The sequence below is a fragment of the Solanum verrucosum genome, unplaced genomic scaffold (genome assembly GCF_900185275.1).
Source record: "Solanum verrucosum unplaced genomic scaffold, falcon-dt-bn FXZP01000165.1, whole genome shotgun sequence".
In the NCBI taxonomy this organism is placed as follows: Eukaryota; Viridiplantae; Streptophyta; class Magnoliopsida; order Solanales; family Solanaceae; genus Solanum; species Solanum verrucosum.
The window spans coordinates 871,078-898,473 of NW_026020340.1; the positions used below are offsets into that span (position 1 = coordinate 871,078).

Here is a 27,396-nt window from a genome sequence, read left to right on the forward strand (position 1 = left end):
ATTATCAAACCTCACTTTGTGGAATTACATTGGTTATGTTATTATTGTAACTCTGCTTCAATAAAATTTTGTCTCATGAAATGACGATAGAAACTATAACGTACTCCTCTTTCTTCTAAAACCAATGGTAAATAAAAGAATCAAAATGCAAAAGAATTTAACAATTTTATTTACGAATGAATGATGCAAAAAAGTGCCTTTCGTTTTTCCAATTACACATTGCATAGCATTCCATATATAATTAGAAGAGCATAGGCAAAAGTAAATAAACACTCTACAGAATAATAAGAATCTGAGAAGCTTGGTAGAGGGAGCATTACAACTCCTCTTACACCTTACCAACCTTCTGTCTTTACCATCCTATCCCTTTCGTCTTTTTTACAGTATTGAGTAAGCTCGGATCACCTCAACAATGGGTGCGCGACACAATGGACACTTTCCTCCGCCTCTTACCAATTCATTTGCACATTTTGAACAAGTGCACATGTGCCCACATCTGCCAATTGCATAAAACAAACGATTCATTTTAACTATTGATGTGATCTTGAACAAAATATCTTGTTACTCAACTATATACTGTGTGTTTACATCATTAGATCACTATCCATAAAAAGTTCGGTGGGATTAGTAGCCTGGGCGAAAAGGGCAGGTCACTGGTAAAACAGGTTAACTACACTAATAATAGAAAATTCTATACACTATCAGTATGTATAAGTTGAATCCAGTTAAGATTCATTAGATTGCAAAATATGACTCTTACCTGTACAACAAGGAATCGATGTGACTATCACAACAAACACAGCAAGTACCCTTTTTCACGTTGCCCCACTTAGAACCATCGACTGAGGTCTCTGCAGCCCCTGGTTTACATTTGCATTCCAAACCCAATTAGATGGGGGAAAAAAAGTGGCGTTGTAAAACAGGGGGTTAGGAGATGTTCGACATGTATAAGCAGCATTAACATTTCATAACACCATAGGTTGACGAACATACCTTGACCACCAGCTGATCGATTCAAAGCAGCTGAAACTTCCTGCCTGACAGAGCGTTGTAGCTCCAGTTGCATATCCATGCAGGATTCTAACATTCTTTGCATGTGGTTCATGCCTTGCTGCAGTCTTGCCATGTCTGATCTAAGTTCATTAATCATTTCCCACTCCTGCTCCAGAACAGCACAAAGTAAGCTCATAATACAGTGACATACGACTTTTGTATTTTTATAAAAGATGTAGATTGTGCCATACAAACTTAATAATTTAAAACAATTACCAATTGTCTGGCTTAAACAGAACAAAATCTCTTCTTATTCACGACAAGTACCAACCAAGATGCATTCTCTTTTCTAATACAGGTAAAGACTACCAGAATTGTGAAAAATTAGGAAGATCATCAGAATTGGAAAAGATGGTTCAAAAGATCTTGGAACATGTTGCTTCACTATCACTAGTTGCTAAAGAGCAAGTGTAGCCTAATTTTAATTGTTGTATATTGTTAGGAAAAAAAAAAGTGAGAATTTGAAACAATTATCAATCGCCTGGCTTGATCAGAATATCATCTGCTTTTCTCATTGGCAACATACATCTACTTAAACAGGTTTTCCTTTTTGATACTGGTAAGCACAGATTGCTGATTTCTGAAAACTTGGTAAAATAAAGAGAACCAGAAAAGATAGTACAAAAGATCATGGCACCAATCACCCGTCAGTAAAGAATATACCCAGAGTAGTTTTTCACTTTTCGTACGTGTTAGACCCAAGTCTTCTTACTAAACTACACGCATTAGGTATCAAGATCAATACCTTCTGAATGGAAGCATATAACTCCAAGAACGAAGCAATATCTTCTTTTTTTTTTGCTTTTTTCATAAGCAGGATGAAGTAGGTGACTTACAAGTTCAGAACGATGCACTGCATGACGTGGCCAACTTGAGTGATGCAAATCCTGATGCCAAAGTGGCTGGGGTGGTGGCACAGGAGGAGAGGGTAGCACAATTGAAGGCCGGCCAACTCCATCCTGCTGCTCATCATTTTGCTCGTCATTCTGCTGATCCGGACCCATTTCAGGTGAAGCAGGAATAGGCAAGTTCCGATGCAGATCCCAATCAATAGGAGAGCGGCCTTGCCTTTCCACATATGACTGAATTAATTGATCTAAACTTTCACGGAAACCACTGCGAAGAAGGTTGGAAACACTCCTCCTACCCAACAAAGACTTCCAATAAACAACAGACCAAAAATATGCCTAGGAAGGCATGGAGTGGGAAAACACAATCAAGAAATAATTATTTTTGAAACTCAATCAAGAAATAAATTTTACCTGCTAAGAAGCTCTCTAAGTTCCATACTATACACATTATCATCATCAGGTGGGTGGAATCTACTAACTCTCCTTAACGGGACAGGACGCCGCATTCGTGGAGGATCAGAAGGTCCTGCTGACCAAGACTCCACAGCTTCTCGTGAGGCATCCTCATGCCAAACCTCCTGGTTTTCTGGGAAACGATGTTCTGCTCTCCCCGCATACGCTGTTGTTTCAAGGGACCTAGCAGTTGATGGATTTTCTTGCCAATTCCTGCTTACATTCTCTGTGGTCTCATCAGTCCATACATTAGAATCATTTGATGTTAAATTACGTTGTATTCCTTCCTCAGCTTCAACAACAGCTTCCACTCGATCCCTTCCTTGATTAGGAGGAGGTTGTTGATTCATACTCTGACCAGAATTCTCACCGCGATCAGGCAACTGATGCACAGTGCTCTCCAGCTCACTGGTCTGCATTTGTTCACCATTTTCATTCTCGATTTCCTGTGAAGGATGTGCATGAGTCTGATTATTTCTAGAATCACTGTTCCTACTATTAGATGAATTTTCAGAATTGCTGCTTACTTGACCACGTACAATGTTTTCTAATCTGGAGCGGAATCCTTCCCTGGTTGAGAAAAAAGATCACCAACTCATGAATTAAACTGACAAATATTATCATTTCCAACTGAGTAAAGAGCTAGACATCAAAATTAGTTAAATGGACAAGTAGAGAAAGAAGTAAGAAAGAGTCCCTCATTAGGTCTAGGGACTGAATATCACCAATTGCCACAGAAAATATCTCATGCAAAGATGTAACTAATCAAGTGCTTGTAAGTGAGACAGAACAATAAGGATACTTCAAATGTTTATTCCACAGAGGCTAACTTCCTCTAAGCCCGTAGTACTTTCCAGATCTGCTAATTAAATAACTATAAAAATGGAATAAGGCAACAATACAAGCATCACCACATGCACTAACAACAACACCAACAATACCAATACCAATACCAATAATAATAGTTAATATTATTATAACTAAACATCAGTATAATCAGGACAACATTCAGTCTTACATGCATGCTAAGACCATAAAACATTTGAGTGTTCCTGTAAAGTTAGTTTGGTGAGAGACTGGTGAAAGGCAGAAGCTACTTTTCTTGTTATGACACTGGTGTCCGAGCAGACATGCGTGCCAAGTCTAGAAGCTACGTTATCTTTTATTTTATTCTATTTGTTATCAGAAAGTCCTTTTAATAATAATATTTTTACTCAGTTTACAGATGGTAAACACATATCAAATCATTTCAGATGTTTTTAATGTGTGAAAGACAAGAACTTCAAATCCTTCCACCAATGAATTAAATGTTATTGCTACATGGGAAAAGGAGGGGGAAACGCTTTACGCGAAAACAGCTCCAATCACCTACTCCGTTCATCCCAACTTGATGTCCAGATAGAGGAAGTGACAAAAAACAGAGGAAGTGACGAAAAAACATTAAAGTAACCACCTTTTTTCAGGAAATGGACATTAATTAGGAACAGTTTCCTTTTCCTTTTTATCTTTTTTTACTGTATTGACTAAAGTGAAGTTTATGGCTTATCAAAATCAATTCACTTCCTGGTGTCATATAGTAATAAAGAAAAAGGGGGGAAATAGCAAAGAAAAGATACCAAAACTTCATAAAAATAGAAAGGGGAAACCACAGATACAATTTGACAGCACTTTTGAAGAGAGAAACCTCCCAAAGTGAAGCTTCAATGCAACAATTTTTTACTACTAATTTTGACAAACACAATGGCAGCAGAGGATCCCTAAATGTGATACCAACTAGTGTACAGTTTAAACCTAACTTGAGTTCACCTCAGTTGTAGATGTACTCAAATACTCCATCCGTCCTAATTTAGGTAGCACCGTTTGACTTGGCACAAAGTTTAAGGAAAAAAAGGAACACTTTTGAAACTAGTGGTCTAAAACAAATCTTAGATATTTGTGTGGCTATAAATCATTTCATACAGGGTAAAAGGAGAATTTTAAAGTTAAATTGCTTCTAATTATTTTTTGAGAACTAAAAAGCAACATTAAATTGCTTCTAATTATAGAAAGGTGACTTTTTTTTGGGGACAAACTAAAAGGAAAAAGGAGCCACATAAATTGGGCCAGAGGGAGTAACAATTCTCATGCTAGTAGATTCAGTTTACACAGCAGAAAACTGGCCGGCAGCTTCACTTGTCCATCAATAGCACAGGTATAAAGAAGCCTCAGTAAGATTAGACATCTTAAGTATAGCATGATAATGTTGCATTTATGAGATCAAACAGTAACTTACCAATTTCACCATTCATTTTCAGCGAATCAAAATTTTCACTGTCATTTCTCTAAGAATTATGGTAAGGGGATTTTAGTAAATCAGAAGATTTTCTCACATCTTAGTGAGAGAGGGAAGCTTATGAGAAGATTTATTTCGCAACTAAGAGAGATGTTTAGGAGAAGATTTTCTCACAACTAAGAGATAAATGTGCAGTTGTTTACTATTTGAGTTGCAAGAGATACGCCCTAAGTTGCTCGGACTCGAGTGCTGGTATCCGACACGGCAATGCGAATCTGAGGGTTAGATTTGGCAAAATCTAAATTTTAAGATTCAGGGGTCCAGATCCAAGTAGAGATACGGTGTAGGGCTTTGGCTATAAAAATCCAAACTTTTAAGTCGTCTTCCCTAAGAACCCTTCTTCTTTCAAGCTCTCCAATTCTTCCCTCAAAAAAAGAAAAAGAAAATCACTCAAGGCCTTCCACCAACTCTCCTTACAGATCGTTGCTACTATCAACCAGAAGTAACAACACAACCACTTGAATTCTTAGTTTCTCTCTGGCTGGCTTGAAACTTGAAGCTACGAATATTGACCAAGAGGAAAAGCTAAAAAGGAGACAAAAGGACTACAATTTTGAAGCAATGCCATTTCTCATGTCTTAAATATATTTTATCTTTTATTTTGAGAAATCAAAATCTCTTTTCCCCAAATTTGACCATAGACTCTGCTCGAAGTATCCGATGTGGGTTGACCAAATCCCACACGTATCCCGCACCCGTGTCATGTCAACATGGGTACGGCAGCAAAAATGAAGAGTCCACACAACTTAGGATACACCATAATAGCCAAGGAAAAGACTGATCTTTAACTTTTTTGGCCATGGCAGTCCAACCAACTGCACAACAGCATAAAACACACCTACTACATGTTATTTTACACCATAATAGCCAAGGAAAAGACTGATCTTTAACTTTTTTTGCCATGGCAGTCCAACCAACTGCACAACAGCATAAAACACACCTACTACATGTTATTTTACACCATAATAGCCAAGGAATAGACTGATCTTTAACTTTTTTTGCCATGGCAGTCCAACCAACAGCACAACAGCATAAAACACACCTACTACATGTTATTTACACCAACAATGCATGAACATGAAGTCCAATTAATTAGTAGGGCATATTTCATGAAGGCAAAAAGATCAAAATATTAAAAACAAACCAGGGAACAAGACGCTATATTACATACCTCAGCCCTGAGACGGTGTTACGTTGTCTTAGCTGAACTAGTTCACTTGCTGCTATTGAAGGTGGTCTCTCTTCCTCAGCAGGCCTTTCATGCAAGAATCTTCCTCTGAGAAGTGACTGTAGAAGGATATAAAACTTAGAGCCAAAGCGGACATGGAGCATTTATTCATAATTTCTATTGAGAATGCCACACAAGAAAAGAGCACGAAGAAAAGTCTGGCTTAAGAATAAAGGCATAAAATCAGCAACCAACCTGAATCCGATTGCGATGAGCAAAATCAGATACTGCACGATGCTCTAGCAGACCCTGAAGTTCCCTCTGTCTTTCCCTTTCAATTCTCATAAGCAAATCAAGTAGAGCCTGCCTCCCACGCAGCCTCAACATATCCCTACGAATGTGCTCTGGTTGGGCTTCCTCATGGTCCACAACAGACCCTTCACGAGCACGATCTCCTTGAGAACTAAGCCTAGTGGACTGTTCCTCCCTCTGGCTACCACGAGCTCCTCTCTGTTGACTAGTCATTTGAACCCATTCCCGCACAATTCTCACCCTTTCACGTTCTGTCTCCCCCAGCCATTCCCCTCTTGGACCACCATTTCTCTGAGGCTGAGAGACATTAGATGAATGGTCACTGATCCCACTCTCCATCCATCCACGAACAATTTGCCTCACCCTCTCCCTCTCAACTTCCCCTAGATCGGGAGATGGTTCACGGCTGGAGTTGTCACGGTCTCTATGATCATTCTGTGGTCCAATTGGATCATGAGACCAAGTACCATACTCATTCTCACTCTCACTAGCATCCACCAAGCTACCTTGGTTATCAGTTTCCCGGCTTTCCGACATATTCGCACTAGAAACATTGGTATTAGAATCCATGCTCCTCCGTTGTGTCAACCTTTCCCTCACCCTTTCTCGTGCACGATTCAACACATGTTCATCCTCCAATTCTCGCCACATCTGCAAAATATTAGAAGCCCTCGTGCTTATTCTCTCAGAATCACCACCCTGACGCCTTGAGGTAGGAGATTGTGATTCCCTCAAGAACGAGGAATCAAGCATTGAAACAGTGTGTAAACCAGCAAGTGCCATCAGCTCAGACTCACGGTTCCTCCTCTCAATAGTAGTAATCATCTCTTGAGCCTGTCTTGCTGCCCACCTGCTCAATATCCTCGAGTGGCGCCTCCTGGCAGCAGACGACTCTGCCAGGTCATCACCTTCAAGGTCAGACCTCCTCCTCCTCCTTACAAGCTGATCAGACTCTTCATCCTCATCCTCAGTATTACGCACTGAACTACACGAAGCATACGACATACACTCATCCAAGTGACCACACACCAACTCCTCCAGTCCCCTCTCAAACTCTGAACGCACATCATCCCCCGTACTCTCCGGCTTCTGCTGTATTTGCTGCTGAACATCTTCCATCTTCAAATCCCACTTTATCCCAACCCTAACACCCTTAACACATTTCCCCACAGAAAATTATCCAATTCCTAAATGCAAAACATCACACCATTATCTCCCATTTCACCTCCATTACCAAACAAAACTAGCCCTAAACTCAACTCCATAACAAATCTCCTCAAATTACACTCCTTTTTCAATACAACCAAATCACTGATTAAATACATATCACAACCTGATCAAATTACACAATCCATAAAAACACACAAATTCTCATCAAAATATATCAAAATAAACAAAAAAATGCATTAAGATCTAGGAAAAATCACGGAAAAAATCCGCTCAAATACAAAGTTCCGCAGTAACAATAGATTATGGACAATTTAGGTCATTATGTAGCGTATGAAGCACCAAAAAAATCCAAAAAAAAATCAAAAATTACCTGAGAATCGCTGTTCCTGTATACGTCAAGTGTGAGAATCAAAACCCTAAATTATAAATTGTTATCATATATATGAGTATGTAAATTTAGAGAGAGAAAGCAATAGGAAAAAAAAATCGATTGGAAACGAAGAGAGAGAGAGAAGTTGGGGAAGAGAAAGCTGTGAATTTATTAAGATGGAAAAAGAGAGAGAAATGAGTAATGAAGTTTTTTTTTTTGTTTTTTGTTTATTTTTTCGTAAATGTTGGAGTGTTAATTTTAATTATATTAAATAATATCTTTTTTTTATATGTTTAATTTATTTATTTTTAAGAGGACATAATTTGGTTGAAAACCCGGGAGTCTTGTGTATGTTGACACGTCATCCATTTTGTTTGTTTTTTCTTATTTTTGAATTCGATTTTATTATTACTTCTTGTGTTCTTTGTTTGAGTAGCGAATTATTTGTTGTTGTTACTGTTCTTTTCTATATTATTTTTGGGTATAGTTTCTTCACTTTTTGTAATTTCTTTTCAATAAGATTAGGGTAAAATATTAGTAGGTAGTAAAGTATGGTCGCATTTTATGTGGGGTTAACCTACTATCGTTTATGGGTTTTTTTTGGGTATGTATTAATATATATTTCTTCGTTTCCTTTGTATCGTTCTTACAAATTTGCTTCAAAAACTTTCCATTTGAGTCGTTTATGAAAAACAATCTCGCTACCTCATAAAGCGCATACTTCACTTTATGGGACTATATTAATATATTGTAAGTATTGATTTTTTCAGTTGAGAATTTATCAAAATCGACTTTTTATATTCACAAGATAAAAATAAAATTATATACATACTATTCTTTTTTAACTTTATTTATAAAATTACATTAAATATATTTTCATGATTATGCTTTTAATTAGTCTTTTAGTGGTCCCTTTCTCTAACTATTTATAAATGGAAAAACTAGGAGTATAGTCAATAGTGCTAATTAACAACTATATAAAAGAATGAAGATTGAATTAATTTAACTTTCTTGTGATAATATTAAATGTTATCTAAAACTTTCATATTGTTTTGGTCATTTCTCAATTGAAGCTTCCTGATGATATCAATTATCAACCCTATTATCTTTAACTTTGGCAGGTTATAATTTGTTATTAAAAATTCAATTAATATGAATCTTTAAATTAAACATCACAAAGACTATAGTTTAGTAATTTGAGATGAGAGTTTTTCTTACCATATGAGTGAATTCAATTTGTTTTACTCTTTTTTCATGCATGAACACATTATGTATGAGTTCAACTTTCACATATATTATCCTTGCATACATTTAAAGATCTATTCGAGGCTAAGATCGATATTTATTGAGTCATGTTTAGCTTTGATCCAAAAGGAGATTTGATAAGAGTCATAGGACGGGAAGCTCAGGATCCACGAGAATTCACTAGTACAAAATAATGTTAAACACGTATGATTATTGCTAAGTAAAACTTAAATATTTTTTATAAATTCCACCTAAAATATGTTTGATACATATCAAATTTTAATTTTCTTAGCTAGTATTAATTATTTATTTTTCTAGAGGAATGGTACTCTCTATGTCCCAATAGATACAAAGAAAATAATCTTGACTATAGAAGGTTGATATTATTAGAAAAAAAATTGTTTTATGTTATCTTAAAGTATTTGACTTGCGTTTAGCAAGGATTTGATGGTGAAGTTCACAAATAATGGAGAATTTCTTAGTAGGAGTATTTTCACATCTTGTAATTGATATATTTTGTATGAATACAAACCAGTCCGATCAATAGATTTTGAATACTAATCATAGGCGATTTTGAATACTAATCATAGGCGTATCCAAGGGGTCATCGGATTCACGTGAACTCATGCTCTCCTCTCGAGATCATATATACTAGTGTTATATTTTTTAAAAATTATTGAAATATAGATGTGTGAATCCACACTCGGAGTATCATATAATGCGATGATGATTTGGTGCACCTCTCTACGTGAGGTTAGAAATTTGAATTTTATATTTATCTTATTTTATTTTTCTTTCTAAAATGGATAACACCTCTCTAAGTGGTTATTGGTAGCACTTTTGACATTTTAATTAATTTATATAAGAATTAATTTTGAACCTATAATATTAAAATTGTAACCATTTTAGTAATAAGAACCTAAATATCAAACCGATCAAATCGGCTTTGACACTAATGATTCAATTAAAAAGATAGACATAATAGCTCAATTATAATATGTAGTAATTTTTTCATGCTACCATCTTGAAAATGGGGTGTGTATATATAGAGAGACCGGGGGGAGGGGGGGGGGGGGGTATCTAGCCCAACGTTAATTTGATATGACTTAAACACGTACGTTAATTATTGTATTATTATGTTCGATGTAGAAATTTATTACATTAGTACAAATGAACTTACATAGAATTTCATCAAATGTGTTGATAAACTACGAGTTTTTTTTATGTCATAAGTAAAGTTGAACATTCAAAAAATTAATTAAACAAGCGAATCTATATATCTTACAATCAAAATAGTCTTATGTTCATGGAGCAAAGAGAAACAATTTCTTTAGTCTTTTCATTGTTACGAGATATCATTTTCAATACATTAGTGGATAGCTCAAACGGATTAAAGCATGCGACTACGAATCATGATGTCAAAGATTTTAAATCTCTCCTCACCCAAACCAGACCAAAACACAAGCACATTCATAGTTCCATACACAAAGTATATCTTATACATATATCATAAATCTTTACTAAATATGCAAATAAATTTTTACATTTTTTTTAAAATGTTATATTGTAACAATAAATCAAGATGGGGGTGGGGGTGGGGGGGGGCTGGGCTTGTGAGGGAAATCAGGACCTTGTCTTAGTGAAGAGGTAATTGGGGAGTGAAATTTGGGTGCAATGCATAGCATATGGTTGAGATGCCATTTTCAAAAAGCTCATTGATGTTGAAATTTGTACTCTCCCCATTTCTAAAAATTCACATATAATTCTATTTAATATTAATATTATATTGTATTGTGTCTGATTAATTAATTTTTTAAAAATATTTTATTAATGTTAAAACAGTAATTTATATTTAACTTAAAACTTTGAAAGAGTATTTATGAAGAGAAGCTATCCTTTTTAGCTTCCAAAAACAAATTCAACTACTATTTTAAAATATTTTTAAAAAAAGAACTTGATCAAATTAAACACTTCAAATATTTGAAATAAATACTTTTTAAAACACTATTAATCCTTTTTAAACATATGATATAATTAACATGAATTATGATTTTTGCATAAAAATGTCATGTACAAATCGAGAAACGGTTAAATATACCTTACTTTTATAATGTTATTAGGTCGAAATGTAGAAAAAGAAAAGTACACGATAGTACTATAGAATATTATTGTTGAAACTTTACGTTTATATTCCTTCTTTTTGCTCAACAAAATTCCCTCTTCCATTAATCCACGTATTTATTTCCTTTTTTTATAAATCATTTCACAAAAGAATATATATAACACATGACAATCACTATTAAAGGCTTTTTTCACTTTAGCATATTCAAGAATAAGAATATACTTTATAAGATTTATAAGTAAAAGAACTAAAAATTAGGATGATCTGCACATGTGGGATCTCCAGGTCTTATCGTTAAAATTTTAGTCTCATAAAAAAGGTGTATGAATAGTCGTTTCGTCAGTATTTTGAATAAACTTACCGTGGTTTGTTGGAATAAGTTATGATAATCATCAAAATTGTCTTAATAATAAGTTATGGTGATCGTCAGGATCTCTGTCTTAATATAACTTGAATTATGTATTGGTTCAACAGGTTTTTGATTTAAAAAAAATAAAAAATCCAAACTGTTCCTGAATTAACTTCAAATGACTCCAAATTCGATATCAAAGCTTCTAATGTCAGTTCTAATAATTTTTAATCGTAAGATTCAACTTAGATCTTCAAAAATCAATAGATTCGTTTTATTTTCTTCTACAAACAAGCTAAAAAAACTCAATAAGATGTTCTTCAAGTCTCTTCAACTAAATCAAATAATCACAAATAAGCAGTAAGTCTTCAATTTTCCACGACAATACACGTGAAGAAAATCGAAAAGAAAAAAGGAGGAGAAGAAGAGAAATTCCTAATATATATATATATATATATATATATATCCTAAATTTCTGGAACCACAAAAATGTAACTTATTTTATTTATCATGTTGAACTCTCTTGCTTCACGGCATAATATGTTTAAAATATTTTAGAAAGTGACAATTATCTTTAAAATAAGCTTATAATTGATGTGTCCTAATGTTTATGAAGACCTTCTCATCAATCTATTTAATTAATTATAAATATTTCTGAAATGGTCTATAAACACGAAAACATATGCTAATTCAAAGGTATATATATATATATATGATCAACTATAGTATTGATTTTATATTTACAAAACTGTTGTAGCTATTTTTGAGTGATGCAAAAATTAATTATTTTTTTATAAAAAAAGGTAATCAATCAATCACGATTTGAAACAAAATACAAAACGTGTCAATTGTTGTTGCTTTGTTTTTTTTTTATTAATTTGGATATTCTTCAACGGAGTTTTCTATATACTTAAAAATAAAATAATTATTGTACTTACTAAAATTATTGAAGAAATCTATTTCATGCCAATTAATGATTCATTTCATTTCCCCCTATTGAATCAAATGATTAGAATATAATCTCCAAACATGATCTGTTTAACTCTCTTCATTAAATTAATACAGTAATTGATATAACAAATGGACTCTTGATTAAAAGATTCTTTTTGTTTTTGTTTTTGTTCTATTAGAAGTTTTAAATTTGACTAGTGAGAATGATTTTTTTTTTTTAAGATTCATGATCCCTATACGGCATGATTTTAATAGAACATAAGTTCATATGGTTAATTTTTTTAGATCGCTTAATAATATTTAGCCAAGATTATTTAACAAATATAGGGAACAACTTCATCAAATGATGTTAGAGTTCAACACTTCGATAAGTTGAACTCCAATACAATGTGTTAGAGTTCAAAAACTCCAGGAACACTTCAAGGAAATCAATTTTTCACAAATTCTTTTGCTTTCTGTGTCCTTACTAGTAAAAAGGGGGATCTTCGACCAAGAAGATAACTATAGTTTCAACGATTCATAGAGTTCAATCAAATTTTCTCAATCTAAATATAAAATTTGCTAGAATTTCAAACTACATGATACATTTATGGAGTACAAATTTTATCAGTTCGAATTTCAGGAATGACTCATGAAATTTAAATTGATAATTGTTCAAACTTTCATAAAGAAATTAAATTCTAGAGCTTTTTCATATTTTAATTAGGAATATTTGTTAAAACTCCAATAACTATTCATGAAGTTCAAATTGATAACTATTTAAACTCTAGTAAAAAAAATTCTAGAGTTTTTCCATATGTTGTAACTAGGGGTATATATTTTGGTCAAAATTTGATTTTCAGGTTAAAAGGTGGCTAATCAAACACTCAATAATGCTGAAATACTAGCTAAAACTTAATTAACAATCTAAAAAAAAAAGTATTTGTCAATTTCTCCTAACTATATATATATATATATATGAATCACCAATCATCAGTTATCTGAATTTCGAATATCAAATAATTAAATTATTGAAAACAATTAGTCTATTAAGACTTTTAGAGATCTAGTAATAGTTCTACTACTATTATAACACATGTTTATGTCCATAAAATCTATAATAATAGAAAACAACTTTATATCAAAGACAAGCATGAATTGCAAGTAAAATCATGACTAATGACATTTCCTTTTTTTCACTTATAAACAAGATTTAATTAATTGCAAGAAAACATATTATTTTTTCAAGTTATTCAATTTGTCTCACAATAATTCACTACTTTAGACCAAAACCTATTCACATATTTATGTCATATATGGAACCATGTTTATATAAAGAAAAAATCTCTTTTTTGTTGGATTTTAACTTATGTGTGCTAATAATAATTATGTAGTACTATGTTTATATTAGCAGGTTAACTTACAATAACAGTTAATTGTTGTTGGAATATTTGTATTTTAATATTAAATTAATAATATTAAGATACCATTCTTAATTTGTCATCTTTGTGATCCACTATCTCATGATTTATAAAGTGGTTATTATCCTTTATAACTACCATCTCATATATATATTTTCATTACTTGTATATCTCTCTATTTTATCTATCTATCCGTTCCTTTTTAGTTGTCATGTTATGTTTTTTGAAAGTTATTTTGACTAATTTTTAAAGTTCAATTTGATTACATTAATTCAATATTTTAAACTAAAAATTAGATATTCAAAAACTATACGAAAAGTACTATAAATTGCAATTTTTTGTATACCAATAATGAAAAAATATATCATAAAAATATCAGTCGAAATTCTTATCGTTTGACTGTAAAAAAAGGAAACCGTGGCAATTAAAAAAGAACGGAGGGATAATATATATTAAAAAGAAAGTTTGTGTATAATTAATTAGTGTATGTATGTGATGTGAGAAAGTGATGTTGTATACGTATTAACATGTGAATTATATGTCATAATGACAATCTAGCTTGTGATAATGATATTAATTAACTACCTTATAACCTAAGCAATCACATACCTGCTTAATTTGTCATTAAGACTTTAAGGATTTCATTATTTTCCTTAAAAAATTAAAAGAGAAGTTTTGTTTTTTTTTTTGTCAAATGAGTTTAAATTTTATCTATTGTCAATATAAATATTTTTTTATACTAATAGATTACTCAAAAGATTTTTGCAGGTAAGTCTTCTGAAAATGTGAGATTTGAAATTTTAAAAATAAATATGTTAACTACTATAACAAATAAAAATAATTTGATGATGTAAAAATTATTTACGAAGATGTTTTTACTTAATTAGAGGAACCACAATTTTATCTATTTTTCAATATTAGAGACACATAATCTATACATAGATTACAAATAGAAGTGTGTCAGACAAATATATATAATATATTACTACATGTTTAAAAATATATGTATATAATTATATATGGTTCAATACATAGAAAGCTATTAAACTTGTGAGTAAATTACATTAATTAATTAGATATTCGAATTACTATATGATTTATTCTAATTGAACACATAATAAAGTATTCACGTCAGATTTGTGTAATTTAATATTGCTATTCTACCTTAAACTTACCACATAATTTATACGGAGTTTCCATTATTTTATTTTATATCTCAATCCTAATCAATTACATGATAATCATTATAATTAACTTGTTCAATCAAGTTTAATGAGGCAATATCCATATATATTTGATGCCTAGAACGAAAGGAGGGCTAATGAGGGAGGGTCAAATCGAAATGACAGGCTTTTAAGCTAGTAAGTTTCTGAACACGAGGAACACATGATATTATAGATGGATCTCATATCGAAATGCATATGGGAGAGAAAAATGAATAACTTTATGAGACATAATTTAAGTTCATTACTCAAGCTCGTAGGCTGAAAGAGAAATTCGTACACGCCTAAATATCCTGAAGAGATTCAATGGATTTGAATCGTGACATATTGCTTATGTTGTCGAATTAAATTAGAACCTTAGAAAGTATAGTACGTATTATTTATGCAGTTTTATAAAATTTGTTCTGATTTATATATTTCACACTTATTCTAATCAAGATCTAATTATTCTGGTTGAAAATTCCAATCAATTGCTAGCTACTAAATTAAAGTGAAAAGTAACAAGAAGATATTCCAACTAAATAATCCAAATTTAACAAAACACCATGCACAAATAATTAGGTAATACTGTACGTACATATATAATGTGCGTGTTATATCGTTTGTCCAAATATCTTTTGATCGATATAGCAAAATACTATTATAGAGAATCTATATAATATAAACACAATTTGAAAAATGATGACCGATATGGTGAGATCTTAATATATATCCTCTAAAAATGAAAATTTTCTACAAACATTTGATTAGAAATTCTTTGATATTTGGCTCGTTGATAATAATATTTTCGATGGATTTTCAATCGATTCTATGAGAAATTCCCACTTTTTTAGTATCAACATAACAATATCCTCAACATTTTGTACTTTATCTAGACCTTTAGCAACGTTTATAACCTTGTTATCTTCGTTTAACGATTTAATTATGTTTATATAGCGATAGGACCACTACAAATTCCATCGAATTTTCTTATGAATATTCACCTACCTATTTTGATTTTTGACCCTTCCTATATATCTTGATACTCGAAATTTATAGACCGCGAAGCAACATGACGCCATTCGTGATCTTTGTTACTTATTCTCAGGAGTGAGAGGATGATTGTTATCTAGAGATCTGTCTGATAAATTTTTTAAGTTTAACTAATATTCATCGACAAAAGTAATCTCTACCTTATTTTCAAGTTATAAATCTCTTCTTCTTCCTTTTTATGAAAGGTCAATTGTAAATGTTTTTTTTTTTTTTTACATATATATGCTCATTGCCCTAAAGACAATAGCATTGGGATGAACCAAAATGAGTGTAGTCATGTTAGGTTATCTGTCATTCAAATTCATATAATTCACCTTTTGCGGCTTCTTGTCGCCCTATGCCTTTTCTATTATCATTTGCCAAGGAATTAGCAAAACTCCATCTCCAAGAAGCCAAGAGAAATATGGTGACTTCTTTGAGGGAACAAATCACATTGCCTTAACATGTCAATGCTTGGAAATTAGGGTTTTGGGAATGTGGGGGGGATGGACTTTTGAGTTGAGAATCCTATGTTGCAGATAAGTTCTTCGAATCACGCGGTTTATATGTGGTCTGATGGTCAATAAAGTGGTTGATGTAAATTTTGAAGATCGGTATTGTTCTAGTTTCAGTGTAGACACAAAATACCAAGTGATTTGATCTTCGTATATATCTTCCTAAATGTGATGGACAATGAATTAAATGACAAATCGACCATGATTTTCACTAATAAAATTCAAAATATAATAAGAAAAACATAAAAAAATATATTAAGTGGATTAAAAATTTACTATATGTGCATAAAATAAATTTTAATCTTATATATGCAATATAATTTTATGATGAAAGAGGTTCCCCTACCCGGCCCTAGCTCCACCACCAATTACTCGATACATGAGTTGATGAATAGCTAGGGATATAGAACTAGCTAGAGTTCTTATTACGGGTCCGACAGAATTCACTAACTTCAGATAAAACCTTTGTATTTGTGTTTAAAAATCAATAAAATTATCGTTTTTCTATTATCTAGAATTAGTTAACTCAAAATTCTAGAGACGTCTCTTAGGTGAAATTGTCCCGGACACCTCAAAAGGAAAAAATGTTGTAGATAAGTTTTCGAGAAACTTTTGCATGCATGGGTCCATGCATAGTGGAAATTGTAATTACATGGAAATGTTTTAGTAATTGTCTAGTTATAGATGAAGGAATATATATATGTATGTATGATTACATTTAATCAAATGTCAAATATTATTGTGCCTTTGGTTATTTGTAGCTTTGTTATTTGGCATATTGAAAAAGTGTTATATCCAATTAAATGAAGCCAAATTATCTTTTATCAATTATAATAATAATTTCATGTTACTGATGAAACCATGTTACATATGTGGTTTTTCACAAGGAAGCACTTAATATGTTTGTCCTTTTTATTTCTTTTTTTCATTCAATTTTTTTTTTCACTTTTTCTATAAGCCAAGAGTGTATATATGTGTCCTTTAAATGGCCACGATGGGCTGGTCTTAAAATTCTTGATATATAAAACACTTTTTTATGCTAATTATTTTGATAATATAATTTATATTTTAAGATGTTAAACAATATCTTGATAAATTCGCATATTCATGGCACCAAGTGTTATGAGTGTTTTGAGTTACAGGTTATAATTTAGACCTCCTCGCGATGAGAATCGTTATTTGTTTTACGTTTTCGAATTCGAGAGAGGAATTTTTCTCTTATCTCTCAAGTTATAGACATTGAAGTAATCGAGATTTTTTTATTTTTTTATTATTATTTTTAAGAAGAAAAAAATTATGGTCACAGCCTCATTTGCCTTTACTAGTATAATAGAATGTAAGGTTAAAAAGAAGAAATCTTATTAACTAATCCACATGAAATGAGTTTTATCTTATAAATCAACTTAACTTCCAAATAATTAGATAAATCATAATCTCTCTTTCTCTCACTCTCTCACTCTCTTCCTGTTTGGCGATGATAGCACTTAGAGGTAATTGATGAATGTACCAGTGCATATTTTGATATCAGATATATAGATGTATTTATGCACGGATATACTAAATATTTGATATCAGATACACTTAAAATTGATTTTAGAAACACAGGTACATAAAATTGATACTAGATACATAGATACGTAAAATTTGAGAAACTCAAATATGTATATTTTGAAATGCATATACATAAGGAGAGAGGAGAGAGGCGAGCGAGAGAGTCAATGTATCCAGATACATGTGAATATTATTTAAATATAGTGCATCTGGAACAAACTACACCAAATTTGACTCGCGTATATCTGAAATACATGTATTTGTTTCATCAGATACATGAATCCGGAACAATACTTTTCTAACAGATAATATAATCAAAAAAATTGTTATTTCAACATGTAATTAGCACCAATATGTGCTTTGTGTTATTTCCTCTAATTTTATCCTAATGCTCATACAATGTGATTTTTCCTATATTTTGCAAATAGTAATAGCATGGGCTAGCCACTTTTTAGCTTTTAAATTAAAACATATATAGCTACAAATTACAATTGTGGAGTACTTGTATCACATTCTATATTGTGTTGGTTGTGGATATTGACTTGAAAATGAATGTGGAACAATAATTATGAATTGTAATTATTTAAGCAACAACAAAGCCCATAACAAAAATTAATTCCAATATTCAATTTTTATAATTTTAGCCAAAATAATCATTGTAAAATTTGTGTAAGCATTATACTATGTACTTATCATAAATGTTTATACATCAATGAAGCCTACAAACGATCAAGATTAAACGATTGAAAATGGCTAAAAATATTAAGATATCTATTTGATTATAATTTCAAACATGAGAACTCAATTGGACATTCTTTTGGGCCTTTGCAAAATCCAGATCTGTTTATTAGGCCTGAATAGAGCACAACATTTGCACTTTTATCTCTATTTTGTGTTCGGAAAAAAAATTAAAATTACCCTTAAACTATTACAATAACTCACATATACCCTTCGCTTGTTTTTGGCATCGAAACTACACTCGACATATATGTTTTGGACCACAAATGCCCTTAAAGATTATTTTTGCCAATGGAGCTGACATGACAGACCAATATTAATTTTTATTCCTCATTGTAAATAACTTTTTTGAGGGACATAAATTTATATTTTCATATCATAATATTTCATAAATAATGTTTCACGCCCTTAAAGACAAACTTATGCCCTGCTATACGTAAGTTCAGTTTATAACAATAAAATTAATGACCAACTCATTTGAATTGCGAAATTCAAGACTCCACATTTAATGGCCAAGCCGTGCAATTAAATGCTTTTGGGCTTAGACCAATAACTCCACTTGTTGGTCCTTCCTCTCTATTTTGTGTTAGTAATAAGAGAAAAATTTAGAAATGAGCAAACAACCAAACATAATAGACATAATAAGACTCTATAGATATAGTTTCGATAATTACGCTTTATGCCTATAGTTCTGTTTGCTATGAAGGTTGCGGTCTATATATAAGACTCTATAGCTATAGTTTCGATAATTACGCTTCATACCTATAGTTCTGTTTTGCAGTCTGTATATACAAATTTTGTATTTAAACATTTAGAAATTTTTCAGAACTCCATTTGTATATTTCACTTACCCATATACAAACAGGGTAATTTATTATGAATTTTTCATAAATATAAATAGTTAGGATAAGTATATACAAAATTATGAATTTGTACAGTCAAAAATCGAATTAAACAAATTTTGAATTTATACAAAACGAGCGAATAGCAAGAATTGGGAAAACTTTAGCCGCGAATTACAATTTTCTTAAACTTGTAGCTATAGTACCTAATATAGGTTAAATGTTTGTTATTCTGTATAATTTTTCCTAGTAATAGTGCAAGCAAGCCACTTTTTAGCCTTATAATTGAAAAATAATCATTGCAACAAGATTTTAAATCTCGATTTAAAATTCAAATATAAAGTCCTCTAATTTCATATACCTTGATTTGAACATTTCATGATTGTGTTAAAATTTTATTTATAGAGATTAAAAATGATTATTTGTGAATTTGGCTCCATTAGAACTTCAAAATATTAATTAATTATTACATGAGCCACAAAATGGCGTCAAACATTTTGGTAAAAAAAACTACTGTTACATTCTATCACACAAAAAGGAAAGCTGGGAATATTTTAGTAAAATCAGTACAGAATAGTTAGAAGAAACAATTGAAAAACATTCCACTAGAGATCGACTCTGGAGTCGGGACAGCCAACATGAGTTGTGATGGAATGGTTGAAATTTCCCATTTGGCCAACAATAATCGGAGAACCCCCAAGCTGCAAGCAACTAAAAAACACAAAAAAAAATCTCATTTGGCCAACGATAATCGAAGGACCCTCAAGCTACAACCAAGAAACACGAAAAATTTAAGTAGAAAAATAGAAAACGGATACAATGACCCTAAAAATACCAGAACTGTTATGCATCATCTTGCAAGACGAAAACTCAACATGCAATTACCTTGCAAAACGGATGATGATACCAAGAAAGTCGATACAGGACCTCCTGCAGACCAAGAAAGTCGCGCCTATCACTAAAGAGCGTTAATTGAACACTCCATGACTTTCTTAAGACACGGGCATCGCAGTCAGTCCTGATCAGCAAGCTGAAAAACCTCCATCACAATCAACGGAAACTAAAGAAACTACAACTACTACTACGCCTCAATCCCAACTACTAAGTAAAGAAACAACTACTACTACTACGCCTCAACCACTATGAAAAATAAAAGAGACGTTGCAATAGGTAGCGACTATTGTCAGAACTAAGAAAGCTGCTCAAACAACGAAATGAGTCAATACAACTACATCAAATACAATTGATAATGTACACTTCAACAAGAAATCAACTCCAGACTAGAAGTATCTCAATAGAATTTGTAAGGACTGAGTTTCAGTTATCACCTTTTACAGACTTCATCAGCAAAAACCAGTGTGTTGCAGCATGACACATTGAAACTGCGTTTTCACCGAACTTGAATTGTAAAGACAGACTTCTCCATTGCAGCAGATACCAATACTAAGATTTTTCGTTAATGGACATGTCAAAGTTACCTCTACCAGAAGAAAGTAACTTATGGTGCAATCACCTACCACAGAGCACTTAAGTAGTCAATCCTTACAAAGGATACCAGACACATATATTCACTAGTAAAAGAGAAGTACACATACTAAAACAAAGCAGAGACTTGATTATTTGCAGAGTCGCGGAAAATCAATGGACTCCAGAAATTAGGATCGAACATTGATAGTCAACTAGATCAAGCACATCCACCAGGGTCATATAAAGACACAAGGAACTCAAATTAAAATATTGCAAGGATGTCAAACAAGAACATATAGTTTAAAGGTTTTTGTTCCATACAGATACAAAAGGCATGATCACTCAAAAACTCACGAACTTCAGACATGACGGAGAAAATAAAATACAACAAAATGAGCTAGATATATACATATATTATTACCAAGTGATAAATATACAATCTTTTGTTTCTTTTCAAAGATGAAAACACAGGCTAGGATTTTAGCTAACATCAAGACGGATAATCTGCCTATTCTTGGTCAAGTTCGTTTTCTCTGCTATTACCTAACCGTTCAATGTGACAACAGATAGATTGACACCTAACATAAGCAGTATTTTTCAAGGAGAAACAGATTCAATCATATGCATGTCACCATAAATCCAACAGTGTTATACTAATTCCCAATAAGCATCAACAAAAATGATGATAACATAGACAGTTCAATAACATTCCACATTCAGCATGCTTAATTGGATGCTCAAAAAGAACAGATTTTATACAACTATATTCGAAAATTCATCATAACAATGCATTTCATAGAAAATTCATCACATTTTCATCTCAACATCGTAAAAGTAACACAAACTGAACAGATTTTATGAAATTAGATCCAACTGATAAAACATAAAGAGTAAAATTTACCATTTCCAAAGGATAGTAGATAGATAATTGGGGAATCCTCAAAGCTACAACCAAAGAAGGTGAAAATTTGAGCAAGTAAACAAAGTTAGCAAACTTAAGCAGATATCAATCAAAATTCTCTAAACTACAAATCCAAATTCTCAAAACTACCGAACAATCTTAATTCGAGACTTAAATTAACAGCTGATAGATTTCATAGATGATTGATTAGCAATCCACATTACACAAGATGTGTACAGATAAAGGAAGCTAATAACTAAAATGAACTATTTTTACACCTATCATCAAACCCTAATACAGTAAAATTAAACATTTAACTCTAAAGTTGTTCAAATTCTTCAAGAGCTAGTGAATTTGGTAACAGCCTTTGTGCCTTCAGAGACGGCATGCTTAGCCAATTCACCAGGAAGGACCAATCGGACAGCAGTCTGAATTTCCCGAGAAGTGATAGTAGGCTTCTTGTTGTAGCGGGCAAGTCGGGAAGCTTCTTGAGCAAGCTTCTCAAAGATATCATTGATGAAACTGTTCATTATACCCATAGCTTTGCTTGAAATACCGATATCAGGATGAACCTGCTTCAGAACTTTGAAGATGTAGATCTTGTAAGTCTCGACCGACTTCTTCGCCCTCCTCTTCTTCTTGTCACCGGCGGCAGCATCCTTTGGGAGCTTCTTCCCAGCCTTTGGCTTCTTCTCCGCCGGAGCTTTCTCGGCGACGGGGGCTTTCTCAGCTGGCTTCTTCTCGGCGGGCTTTTTCTCTGATTTTGGTGCCATTTTTCTCTTGAATGAGGAAATTGTGAATGTGATTGATGTATAAATTTGGGGGTTAGGGTTTGGTTTATATAATGAAATGGAAGTGAGTTCTGATTGGCTAATGTATGGTGATGCGGATCATGTTTTAGAACCGTTGATCTTAGTTTTTAATCAACGGCTGATAGTTGATATTGAAATTCGTGTACTTTTTCAATTAAGGCGGTAGCTGAAAATTTTAAAAACTCGCGGGATAAATGAAATTTAAATTTTAACATTTAGGGGTGGTAGGTTTAGAGATTATCCGGTTTACTCCCTCGGCTAATGTTTCTTGCTAAATAATACGTATAGAAAATCAATAAGGGCTCGTTTGGTGTGAGGTATAATAACAAATAGTCCCGGGATTAAATTATAGTACCGCTTATTTTGTTGTTTGGTTGGCAAGTTCGGGATAACTTATCCCGGGATTAATAATTAGTACCGGGATAAGTTATCCCTCTCCTTGGGTGGTATAGTAATCCCGGGATAACTTATCCCGGGATAAAATAGGTAAATGACAAAAATGTCTCTTTCAACCCTTTTGTTATATCACTTTTTACATTAATGAAGGGCATTTTTGTAAACAAATAAATTGTTCTTAAAATTTATTATTTTGAATACAACAAACCAAACACTCAATAAAAAATAATCCCAACACAACTTATCCCATCATAACTAATCCCAACATAACTTATCCCAACATAACTTATCCCATCATAACTCATTTTCAAACCAAACGACCCCTAATAGTAGTATAAGAATTACTATACTGTAAATAAGTAATTTTATATGAATATTATAAAAATTATTTTTGTTTTATCTAACTATGTATTACTTTCTTCATGTTAGTTTCTGTGATGTGTTTTACTTTTTGATTTATTTTAGAAAAATGACGTTTCATGGAGGAGAAAATGATCAAAATGGTCTTTCATGTACAAGGGTTGAATTATTTTGATCTTTTATATATATCATTTTATCTAAATGGTCCTTAATGTATATGAAAGAATGATCATTTTAGTCCTTAACCCTAAAACTAACTAAAAAAGCAAAAAATAATTTTAGATTTAACAGTGGGTCCCGCGAAATTGACAGATGACAAACCCTTCTTCCTCCATCCGCTTTCGTTCACCATCACCACCGCAGACCGTTCTTCCTCAATCTGCTTTCGTTCACCATCACCTCTGCAGACCTTTCTCCTCAACTTCCTTCTTTTGTCATTTGAGGTCGTGTTTTATATCCTCATAAGAAAAATAATACACACTACACCCATTTCATTTCCATCGAAATAAATTTTCAGAAGCTTCCATTATCATACATAAAGAAGAAGAAAACCAAGATCATTAAAATAAATGTAAACTAAGTAAATTAGATAAAAGACACTATTTATTATCTCTTGTTGAAGTGATCTATGGGGAGGATATAGCTTTCTTTTCGTTTTATCCTTTTGAAAATTAGAAATTTTTTCAAGTCATTTTTTTCATTCAATTTTTAAAATTAAATGGTAAAATTTTAACAAACAGAGATAGAAAACAAAAACCTTACGAATATTCTTTTGAAATTTGAAGAAACTTTTGTGTGTATGAGAAGATTTAGGGAGCAGAAATTGTAGAAGAAATGGCAAAAGAAAGAAAGTGAAGGAGAAGCAATGGAGGAAGAAAGAAGGAGGAAGAAGGGGCCCACCAAGTGTGGGACCCAACAGTTAAGTTTAACAGTTTCTTTATGTTTTCAGTTAGTTTTTAGAGTTAGGACCAAAATGATACTTTTTATACATATATTAAAGACTATTTGGATAAGATGATATATATAAAGAACCAAAATAATTCAATCCCTATACATGAAGGATTATTTTGATCATTTTCTCTTTCATGGTGTATATAATTTGCGAATGACACCGTACTGATTGATGAGACATGAAACGGAGTTATGTTAGGTTGGAGGTTCAAAGACAAACTATGGTGTCCAAATGGTTTAGATTCAGCAAGGACTAAAATGGAATATTTAGAGGGAAAATTTAGGGTTGAGTTGTATGAAGCGAACGTGGAAGTAAGGCTAGCCACATATATTATTTTCAAGAGAGAAAGTTCTAGGTGTCTTAGGTACATATAACAGGGTACACATATCGCATTGGGATGACATGGATGAAATAGAGGTTTGCCACTAGAGTATTGTATGTAATGAAGGTACCATCTAAACTTAAAAATAAGTTCTACGGAGTGGTGGTTAGACCGTCCTTGTCGCGTGGGGTGGAGTGTTGGTCAATCAAGAACTCACAAGTTTCAAGATGCATGTTACGGATATGAGGATGTTGAGATTGATGTGTGGGCATACCAAGAGTGACAAGATTAGGAATATAATGATGTTATCCGGGAGAAGGTGGAGTGACCTATGTGTCTGACAAGATGAGGGAAGCGAGACTAAGATGGTTTGGGCATGTGTAAATGAAGTATCTTAACGCCCTAGTAAAGAAGTGTGAGAGGCTGGTTGTAGGGGGTACGCGGAGGGGTAAAGTTACACCAAAAAAGTATTGAGAAAGGGTGATTAGATAGGACATGACACAATTTCATATTATTGAACACATAACTTTATATAGGAAGAAGTGGAGGTCAGGTATTAGCGTAGAAGTTTAGTAGGGGTAGAGTGTGTTTTCGCCATGCGAAGGTGTAGGCTTATTAGTGTTTGTTGTAGTACTAGTCGTATATTTGTAGTGTTAAGGTTCGCTTACACTCTACTATCCTCCAAACGCTATTTAATAAAATTTTACCGGGTATGTTATTATTGTTGTATTATATTATTGATTTCCACATGAAGATTACATTACTAAAACCAAAGCTAATGCCTCCTTTTGACCATTTAGTTGTGTATGAAATGGTCAGTTTTAAATAATCCAGCATTTCATGCACATCAACATTTACTTTTATTTTAGTTAGTATTTGAGTTGTAGAGTTCAAAATTCGATTTGGGTTACATTCACCAAATTATAATATCAAATCTAATTCAATCCAAACAATTCCTACAAGATACTTTCTATGCACACACCAACACCATAGACGTACCAAAACTTTTGGATCGCCTCAACACATAATAAAGTATTGTTATTAGACACATCATCGCATTCAAATTATAGAAATTCTTTTGTGCATGTTCACCAATAATTATTGGGTAGATAAGTTAACTGTTTTATATGTCAGAACTTATATCCATTATTTGTAGTTTTATACCATCAATAAATTGTAAAATTTGTTACACTAGGATAATGTGCATAAGAGAAAAGCGTCTCATTTTATTTGATTAACTTATTTACATAAGGTATATTATAACATGTGCAAAAGTTTTTTCAAATAAAATCATCTTACCATGTAAATCATGTTGAAAACCATTACAAATGCAGAAACTTGAAAAATCTATGCCGATAACTAATCATTGTTTCTTCTTTACATCACAAAACACTACTCGAACCCATAAACCCAACAGCTAAAAACAGCAAAAAAAAATCCCTAAATTCAAGAGCTGGTGAATTTGGTAACAGCCTTAGTACCCTCAGATACAGCATGCTTAGCCAATTCACCAGGAAGAACCAATCGAACAGCAGTTTGAATTTCCCGTGAAGTGATAGTAGGCTTCTTGTTATACCTAGCAAGTTTCGAAGATTCCTGAGCAAGCTTCTCGAAGATATCATTGATGAAGCTGTTCATGATCCCCATAGCTTTACTCGAGATCCCGATATCAGGATGAACTTGCTTCAGCACCTTGAAGATGTAGATCTTGTAGGTTTCGACCGACTTCTTAGATCTCTTCTTCTTCTTGTCACCGGCGGCGGCGGAACCGCCGTCTTTGGGTAGCTTCTTCCCGGCCTTTGATTTCTCGGCGACCGGAGATTTTTCGGTTGCTGGCTTCTTCTCTGCGGGTTTCTTCTCTGCCTTTGGTGCCATCTTTGAAGAGAAAATTAGCGAAGTTTGTATGAAATTGTGTGAAGAGAAGGAGATGTAGCGATTTTTTTTATATAAGAAATTAGGGCTAGTTTTCATTGGTTAATTTTGGATGGCACGGACCGTGAATCTTAGCCGTTCGATGCTTTGATCCATCAACGGTGTAAAATGAAGGACGAGTGGATTAGGCATAATACAAATCAATTGTCACTTGTGTACACATAACACGTGTGTACGTAATTAATCAATTTTATATAAATTTTATTGTCTGCTTATAAATATCCAAAATTTGAAAATATAAACGCATAAAATCTATATAAGACACTTTTTTCCTTTTTGTGGTGTATGGGCCACCTTTCACTTTTCGATATATATTTTTTATTTTCACTCTAATATGGCCAATATGAGTCTGATAAGGTGGTTAAGGTGTCACAAAATATTCACTCTAATATGGCTAAGTTTCCATATATAAGAACAAATAGAAAAGCTAAAAAGATTTATTGAATTAAGTTGAGGAATCGTCTATCAATTATGACTTGATTAAATATCGAATTGTAACAAATTAGTGTTGCGATGATTATCCCTTTGAAGTCAAATTTTGCAACAAATATTTTTTGGAATATTAATATTCTCATGGCGCCTTAACTACATTATTAAT

At 32.5% G+C, this 27,396-nt stretch overlaps 2 protein-coding genes across 5 annotated transcripts; both read right to left on the minus strand.

The window, feature by feature from the left end:
• Nucleotides 1-149: 149 nt before the first annotated feature.
• On the minus strand, nt 150-7,852 carry LOC125837013 (uncharacterized). 4 transcript variants are annotated; one of them, XM_049516150.1, is made up of 9 exons: nt 7,710-7,852; nt 6,113-7,502; nt 5,861-5,976; nt 2,897-2,927; nt 2,316-2,803; nt 1,890-2,196; nt 994-1,159; nt 761-860; nt 150-496 (listed from the first exon to the last, which is right to left on the minus strand). In XM_049516150.1, the coding sequence occupies exons 2-9, from the start codon at nt 7,286-7,288 to the stop codon at nt 379-381; spliced, it is 2,502 nt and encodes an 833-aa protein (XP_049372107.1). In that variant the 5' UTR covers nt 7,289-7,502; nt 7,710-7,852; the 3' UTR covers nt 150-378. The 4 variants fall into 4 exon arrangements, with proteins under 4 accessions (XP_049372107.1, XP_049372106.1, XP_049372105.1 ...); XM_049516149.1 differs by having other exon boundaries at nt 761-851; nt 2,885-2,927; XM_049516148.1 differs by having other exon boundaries at nt 2,885-2,927.
• A 14,510-nt stretch (nt 7,853-22,362) lies between these two features.
• On the minus strand, nt 22,363-26,741 carry LOC125837054 (histone H2B-like). Its single transcript, XM_049516193.1, has 2 exons — nt 26,320-26,741; nt 22,363-22,783 (listed from the first exon to the last, which is right to left on the minus strand). The coding sequence occupies exons 1-2, from the start codon at nt 26,739-26,741 to the stop codon at nt 22,363-22,365; spliced, it is 843 nt and encodes a 280-aa protein (XP_049372150.1).
• Nucleotides 26,742-27,396: the final 655 nt, after the last annotated feature.